General features: G+C 41.3%; 1 protein-coding gene across 4 annotated transcripts in view; it reads right to left on the reverse strand.

Annotated features, from left to right (window-relative positions):
- The window catches only part of dnajc6 (DnaJ (Hsp40) homolog, subfamily C, member 6), a 38,597-nt gene extending 30,540 nt beyond the window's left edge, over positions 1-8,057 (reverse strand). For 2 of the 4 annotated variants that reach the window (XM_019270030.2, XM_019270028.2), the window contains exon 1: positions 2,077-2,744. In XM_019270030.2, coding sequence (XP_019125575.1) covers positions 2,077-2,281 — 205 coding nt within the window. In that variant the 5' untranslated portion in view covers positions 2,282-2,744. Of the gene's footprint in view, positions 1-2,076; positions 2,745-7,714 lie in introns of those variants that run through there. The other 2 variants (XM_019270031.2, XM_019270029.2) reach the window with 2 other exon arrangements.
- Positions 8,058-9,066: the final 1,009 nt, after the last annotated feature.

Consider the following 9,066-nt stretch of genomic DNA (forward strand, 5'->3'; position numbering starts at 1 on the left):
TTGGGACCGCTGGTCTGTAGATTAGTTTGGAGACTAATACAAACTAGAAACATAAACTAGCTGCTGACTGCTAACTACATACATGTAAAAAAAAAAGAAATCAGTCTAAATACAGTCAAACTAATCTGTGTTTCCTTGACAAAGTCCCTTTGCCAAAGTGATTGATTAAAACCTTCTTGAATAACTGCCTCTATGTAATCATTTCTAACACTATCAAATATTGATTTAGCTGTTTGTTTATTTACTTTTAATTTCCCAAGTTCCGTATGAATGATGCTGTATAAATCAGCAATGTCTGCGTACGTTTTGCTCCCTAAATTCCTTTCCTCCTGCATGTCTTGTGCTTTGTCTCTGTTTTATGCTCTATCTATTTCTCTGTCTGTTAGCTGGTCCGTGTGCCTCTGTGTCAGTGGCCAGATGGATGTGGGAGTGTGCAGACTGTTGAGCCAGTTACAGTGACAAACCTTGCTAACACGCTAAGAGAAGGCTATGATACAGGCTCCATCAGGTAAATACAGCAGCAGAGAGCCCAAACACTCACAGAAAGAGAGAGCGGGACATCAACATAACAGAGAGCTCCAGAAGGATCAATGGTTTGTTTGAATGTGTCTGCCTCCTTCTAGTGTGCCAACCTTTAGCCCTCAGTATCAGGCTGCGTGAATGGGACAGACGGATACATAGACACACAGAGACAGGGACGAGCACACACACTCACACACACACATGAAAGAGCCCATCCGTAAGGCCTGCCAGGCCAGACAGACATCTGACACTGGAGCCCACCACCCCTCCCCCCCCGAACCATCCTCGCCATCAGCAACCCCAATCCCCTTCCCTCGCTGACCCTTCCACCCTCCTGATCCAGCTTCTTTTGTTTCACACAAGTGTTTGTCCCTGGAGGCAGGCTGACTCCACAGAGCACTGCAGTGTGGTGAAGACAGGGCTGGCTCCACAGACTTTAACTTGAAACACCCCAAATTAGCTATAGCAGAATGAATTATTACTGGGAAATGCACAATGCCCTTTATCGTTTTCTTTCTTCTGCCATTCAGTGTATAATATACTTGAAAAAAAAACACCCCAGATCATTTAAATATCATTTCTGAAACAATATAGAGGTAAAAAAAAAATTAAATAGTGGTGTCTTGTAACGTCATATAGGATGCCCCAAAGGTTTGGCATGACACATAAAATAGTAGTTATATGAGTAGTACTTGTAGTAGTGGCAGAAGGAATGGTCTCGGTAGCAGTAGTCACATTAACTGTCATAATAAATCCTTTATTCTTCACAAGAGGTTCTTTTACAGAGGACTAGATACAACTCAGTGAGGACCAAGTGTCAGAACAAATGGTTCATTACGACTGAATTCAATTAAGCCTGTCAAAAATACATTATCAGAATAATGATAAACTGATAGATTATTAGATTAGCGTGTGTATTTGGTTTTTGGGGTTTTAATTAGATTATAATCCATCATGGCCAGTTGAGTAAACTTCCAACAGAGTATTTTGTGTTTCTGCTGTTTAAAACTGAAGCAGGATTTATTTTACTCCTCTAACGAGAGATCATTTCATATTTAAATCCCATATTGAAAAGTAAAGAGGCTATAAAAGGTGATTATAATGGTAGATATCACTGAAAACTGGCTGCAAACTGAGTTTTTATACGTACACTTTAATACTTATAGCCACTAGAATAGAGTATTTTGTGCTGCTAGAGTGTCTTAAATATTTTGCACGTTCATATGAATGTCTACATACTTTTTAATACTTTTCTAAAGCACACCTTTTAAGGTGAGACGTATAGAAGTGGGCACAGTGCAGGTGATTTTACACAAAAACCAGTGGCACTAGGACATGTCTTCTGCACACAATAGCCCAATATAGCCATTTAGGTGGAGCCACTATGAGCTCTGGGGGGGCTTCCAGCATCGTTGTATACCTACTTTCACTATTGTTAGCCATTGTGTTACAGGCCACGTTAATACTGTGTAAAGTCAGCACATCTCACTCAAGCACTCTTCACGACAGCCTACATCCGCCATCCCAGTCGCCGGAGGCGGTGAGGACTCTTACCTGAGCTGTCCATGGTGCTGCAGTCCTCCTCTCTCAGCGGGCCTGCCTTCGGTCCAAGGGTGGCCGCTATGGAGCCTGCGAGTGTGGCGCTGCCGCTGCTGCTCCCTCTGCCGACGCTGAAGCTATCTCCGCCGCTATCGACCAACTGCAAAGATTCATAGCCATCGTAACTGGTCTTTTTCTTGTAGGCCCCCAGCAAGCTCATAACCGAAGGACACAAAAAAATGAAATTAAAGACAAAAGAAGCTCCAAAGACGTAGTAGGCTACGCCGCGCCGTCGCTGCCACCACCACCACCACCGCCGCCACCGCCACAGCCGCCGCCGCCGCTGCTGCTGCTGTCCTGTAACTGCTGCTACTGCTGCTGCTGCTGCTGGGTGCACCACATGTCCAAGGAGGAGAGGACGACCGGTCTCCTCTGTTTTCTGCTGAAAGGAATATTCTGCCTGGAGCTCTCTCTCTCTCTCTCTCTCTCTCTCTCTCTCTCTGTCTATCGCCTCCGCTTTTCTCAGCAGCACCGCATTTTACTACGACGACGACGCTGCTGCTGCTGCTGCTGCTGCTTATGCTGCTGTAGTCCCCGACTGAGTAAAAGGGAAATCCACCCCAACACACAATCCTCTAATGTTATTGCTGCATCTATTATTCACATACTCTAATCAGGGAATACGCTTTTCAGCCTCAATACAGGACAATGTCACGTAAAAACTAGAAAAATAATGTCCTAGTAATATATCATAAAGTAAAAATTACTTTTGAGAACCACAGGGATACTATAACCAATTTTGGAATGTAACTAAGTACTAAGTACTTTTATTTCCATTTGGTGCTACTTTACAGCTGCAGTTACTTGTTACTTTGCAGATTTAGATTATTGATACAAAATATGAATCAACTAATAAATAATGACATATTATTATAGCTGCATTATTATATGCATATTCTGCACAATGAGTATTTTTACCTTTGGTACTTTTTAAAGCAATTTTGCATTTAGTACTTTTACTCATAAAGTAGAGGCGAGTAATTCCCCATCAGTATATTATGGGAATATCATATTGATATGCCTCATAGTAACTAAGACACATTAAAAACAGTATATTAATGTTATATGTGTCTTTAGCTTTGAAGGCACGACTCTCACATTTGATGTTATTGAATTTGCTCACATGTCCCAGTTTTGTGAGTAATGTCACAGTTTGAATTCTGGGTGTATTTCCATCATTCATCATTCATTTAAAGGCTTTTTACAGAAAGTCTGTTGGGTTCTAGATAATTTCGTCCTATGAAGAGGTGGTAGTTCCATACTGCATCTTATTAGCTGTTCTCACTAAATACTTCCTATGTGAATTAGATTTGCAGCCTTAAGTAGGCTATACAAATATTATCTTTGACTCATTATTTTCTCTATTTATTATTGTCTTGATTCATTGTTGTCTATGATATGTCAATGTGTTATTTTGTGCAATTGTCACTCAAGAAAAGATTACATTTACAATTGTATAGGACAGAGAAAAGCAGAATAGCTCAAAGTTCGGTAGTATCAGCAAATGTTTGACATTTTAGCTTTAAATATGACTCAAATGGTTCACTGATTATCAAAACAGTTGACAAATAATTTTCTGTAGCAGACCAAAGTAACTGCCCCACTTGCAAATGCAAGACCGATGCATTATGGATGTGTGATGGATGGGGCACAAGTGATAATGGTTTAAAGTGTGCTCAGAACTTCTGCAGTGTCATCTACTAATATAACAAATGTCCTCAACAAGAAAGTGCAAAGAATTGAAAGATTTCTTGAGTTGTATTAAAAATGCTCTCTTGCTATGGCCTGCTTTCTTGGGTATAAATCAGGAGCAAATTATGAGTCTTGGCACTTGGAGCAAATTTCTAATTTGAGTCCTGTGCTGAATGTGAAGTGGACCCCTGGTCTCGTCATAATAGAAAATTCAAATAAGAGGTGTCTTGTAGTCAGCATTGCAAGTCAACAGCACCATGCTTTGTCAGAAAAAGGAAACTCACTCTGCATCACAGGGAGTTTTCTCAGCCTCTACTTGACTAGCAGCAGCCTTGAATCTTAATAGGCTCTTTGTAATATAATTCAAATCCAACAGATTTTTAATCTTAGCCCAAATTTGTAATTTTAGCTCTCATTTTTGGGCAATGATCTGGATCTGTGCAGGACAAAACACTGACCACTGATGGCATGCTTCTTTCCTTGGCCTTGTCCCTTGGCAACAGAAACCCTGCATGGTTCTGAAAAGAGGACATGAGCCTGGGAAACTCTTTTCGGAGAGCAGACGGGTGCTCAAAGCCCAGCGGGAACGGAATGTCCAAAAGGGAGGAAAGATACCCCCGCCATAACCGGACGCAAAGCGCTGCCGCTCCATTGTAGAGTTTGAGCTTCCTGCCTTGTTCCTAACCATGCCTACCAGTATTTACCCCTTGATGCCCTCCTCCTCCTCCTGCCCTGCTCAGGATACAACCAGCAGGTGCAGTAAGGACATCACAATCTCTGCCATGATTAAACAGTTTGCACAGGACGACATGACAAGCCTAAACCCCATCAAACATGTTCACAGAGCTGAAACAGTTATATATGATAATAAACACAATGTCTTGGGCATGCTAATAAAGTACAATAACAGTGCAGACATTAAAAAGCTAATAGAATATTTGGGTCTATATTAGACCTTTGATATCAACAACATTTTTAGACATTGTATTATGGAATTTAGTTGAACCAACCATTGCATAGATATGGCTCACAACAAAAAGTAAATCCCACAAGAAAAGCATGTGCACCAGTGGCCTTAGTGACCTGCAGTGATATCACGACACCCATAAGACTAGATTTGGTGACTTTATGATGACTTTTGAGCATAGACTGTATAGAACATGGACATAGTATCTATGACATCACCCACAGGTTTCTGAACAGCCATATGTGAAGCTCAGAGGGTGGTGGATCTGGCTGTCGCCATCTTGGCAGTCCTGCCACTGCTGCCTTCCAGCTAATCTAAGTGTGGATCATCAATGGACCTGAGATTGGCCGAATGACACCTGGGTGCCCAAAAGAGCCACCTGTAATGGCACCCACTTGTCAATGGATGCTGTTAATTATGCATAATTTTTAGCCTAAATATAATTTGAATGGAAACATGTTTATTTCTGCTGTAAAGTTGGACATTTTAATATTGGGACTTATGGAGATTGACTTGTTCTAAAGCCAGCCTCAAGTGGACGTTCGAGGAACTGCAGTTTTTGGCACTTCTGCATTGGCTTCATCTCATAGCCACAGAGGCTGCTGCTTAATTTTTCGCATTCATGTACACACCTGTTGTAAAAATTCATGAAAAGCCTTTAAACACAATGCAGAGTGCCATATTAAATGTTTTATTACAATGCTGACGTTGGTTTTTACCACCATTCTGAAGGATAGAATGAGGATTAATGATTATCCCCATAACAGTTAAAGCAGAATCCAGGAATCTGCTGGATCAGCTGTAGGAGTCACTTGACAATCTGTGGCTAAGTCAGTGAGACTTTAGATCCTGTAATCCGAGGTTTCTCGATCCCTGTGGTAAAAGCTAAAACATCGCATTGGCTATTGTGTGTCTTCAGAGCAAAACAATAGCTTCCATGCTGTCCTGGTTTGCCACTACCACTGAGCTGGACGGTGGCCTACTTTAGGGACTGAAAACTATCCTTTTTATCCTGTTGAAGTATGACACAGATTCTATACTGCCTATTTACTCTAGATCTATGCCTCAAATCACTTGACCTATTTTATTCAAGATTTTTCATGGATATCACAATGATAATGTTGCAATGAATAATTATGTCTATGATAATCGTGATGTGAAAATGTGATATCATGACAGCTATGACAGGTGTTCTACTTTTAAGACTAATAAAACAACACTAACAATGATAATCCAATTATATAATAAACATTATTCTGAAATGGGCCTATTTTGCTTTTGGTAACTTAAATGACCAATATGTAGGATTTCGTGGCTTATAGATGTGTAGTTGCTGATTGTCCGATCGCCTAACCTGAGCATGAATGAGAAACTACACGAAAAAACACTCTCTCTAGAGCCAGTGTTTAGTTTGTCCATTCTGGGCTACTGTAAAAACATGGTGGTCCAAAATGGCATACTCCATGGAAGAGGACCCACGCAATCTGTGGATAAAAGGCTCATTCTACCAGGTACCAAAAACATAAGATGATTATACACCTATGAAAACATAGCTATGCATATTATATTCAATTTCTGCAATATTCTGTAAATATAGCCCCTGAAATCTTGCACACTGCACATTTTTAACCATACTTGTGTATGTTTACTTTGAACATGACCTGTACTTCTAAAAGAGTATTTCCACACTGTGATATTGCTACTTTTACTCATTAAATTAAAATATCTGAGTACTTCTTCCACCACCAGAGCAATATGGTAGAAGGTGGTTTGTGTTTGGATGTTAACTGGAGACAACTTTGGTTACATTTCCAAACAATGTGTTCAACATGCAATTTATTAGTGTAACCCTCCTCCCCTTGTAATTCTGGCGCTCTGTATCTCTCAGTGGCTCCATAAGGTATTCCCTATACTGTCCATGGGTATTCCCCAAGTACACTTTTGTTGGATCACTAAACCCCGCGCCTGTAAATCCTGTAGAAAATACGTCATATTACGTGAACAGCTTCAGCTTTGCGTTTCACTGTGACTTTAACATCAGGTGTCAGTCTGATATGTAATTTTTTTAATGCACCAAACCGAATCGCGACAGCTGAACGAGGCAGAAAAAGGTGACGCATCATCACAACACGAGCGCACACCAAGCTGTGTCAAGGTGCTCACGTGACGTGCGTGACGCTGGCGGTGATGCGACGATCGCCATTGGACGATACGAGAGAGGAGCTCTCCTGCCATCGATGATGAAGATGATGATTTCTGATAATATTGTGGATCTGGTTTCGGCCGATCACCTCCGAACACCTGATCATGTTTGTTTGTTTTGTGTTGTTTTGTTTAAACAAACACCTGTCCTCTTAAAGTAATTCATCGATTTGACGACCGAGTGCTGTGCCTTTAACCGGTGTCCTAAAATGCCGTTACCGAAATCATCAGCTGACAGAAAAATCCAGCTGAAGTGGCAACCTTCACGCTGTCTATTCAAACTAATCCCGAGCGTGTCAATCATCGTGGGATTAAAGAAACACCAGCAATGAACTGACTTTAGAAAAAGATGAAATGAAAAATCGACACATGCTGAACAGAAATAACCCAAATGATGTCATTCATGATGCTCGTGTGCGCATCCAGCCACACAGAGGCCCCAAACACAGAGACTTTAGAAGTTTATGATTTTACATAAATGAAACCGATTATTCCTCCGTGGAACAAGTGCGTGATGATCATATCCTCTCTATCCACCGTGCAGAGATGCACTACAGGGGAGGTGTGGATTTCCAGAGGCAGCCTAATATTACGTAACATCCAAACACGGATCGTGATGCTCTCCCTCTCTCTGGCTGCTTAGAGGTCTAAGAAAGAGCCCACGGTAATAAAACATGCCTCGTGAATCACATCAAATTGAGCAGAAACAGAAAATGGTGCAGATGACTTTACCTGTCAGAACGGTTTCTACCATTCTCCCGGGAGCGCCGTCTTGTGCCGTGGTGGAGATGCGCTCTGAACCCCGGCTCCGCTCACAGACACCGACCTTTGATTTGTCATTCGCTGACAGTCAAAGGTCAAAACGTCCCGTGAGTCAAACAGCCCTGCAAGGATTCCCCCCGGTAACTCCCAGTTGACCTGTCGGTAAATTTACTAAAAGCAGCACAGGGCTACTGCATCATATTATCACATTTTGGCATATGAGCAACAAACAAGGTCCAGCTATGGCGATTCGTAGATCTGTAGAAAATGTGGATGAGCCTAAACAAGGAAGAGTGGATGTTCATGAATCTGTAGAGTGGAAACTGCGCCGCTCAGCGCATTCTGCCTGAGCTGACAGCGAGGCACAGCCAGCATGGTAAAACCTGGGATGGACTTCAGAAACAGGCTGAGTATCGCGAATAATGTGGATCTGCTGCAGAAAAATGTCTTTACGCACAAAAACTAAAGTGCCGCAGTCGACTAATCAACTGTAGTAATATGTAGCAATGATGAAAGGATTATTATAGAGATTTAAAAATGTTTTTATTTTTTATTTGTACTTTTTTATCTGGTCACAACACAGCTAAACACCGCTTTCCTACAGTAGAGGTCCCCATATGAACAGTGATCATGAGGCGATGACAAAACCCTGAAATGCATGAAAACAACTGAGACACTCAGGTAATGTTGTTACACAGGTAACAACACAGTGAATCCCCGTCACACTTCATGCATGTCAGAGGTGAACAGATGAGACTGTAATCCGTGACCAACAAGCTCTGACTCACAGGGCGTGCATTTACAGATCTGAGAGGACTGGACAAGGGAGACGGAGATACAGTATTCTTATGTAGAGTACGTGCACGTGCGTGTGCGCGCGCACGCGTGTTTACGTGTTTTAAATACACACCATAGCTTTTGTTTAGTGCAAGTTAGCACACCCTCCTGATGCTTCCTGTTTTTCTCACATGATGTGAAAGATCAAGGAGCAAAGAAGGGAGGAGCAAAGAAGCCTATTATTTTTATGCTTGCTGGAAAGAAAGAAAGAAAGAAAGAAAGAAAGAAAGAAAGAAAGAAAGAATATAGGATTCAAATAATTCAAAGTTTGTAAATTTTGTTTGAATGTTTTAGAATTTTGCATCTAGACATATAATCAAATTAATTTTAAGTAGCTGAGTCTAACATTTATGCTGGAAATATTCAGCAGCAATAAGTCCTGAAATTACAATCTTACTTATGTACAAAAGTATCAGCTGTAATATACTTAACGGTGCGGTGGGTAATATTTACAGGGATCTGTTGGAAGAAATGTAATATAGCAT

The sequence above is a fragment of the Larimichthys crocea genome, chromosome XVII (assembly GCF_000972845.2).
Source record: "Larimichthys crocea isolate SSNF chromosome XVII, L_crocea_2.0, whole genome shotgun sequence".
NCBI lineage: Eukaryota > Metazoa > Chordata > Actinopteri > Sciaenidae > Larimichthys > Larimichthys crocea.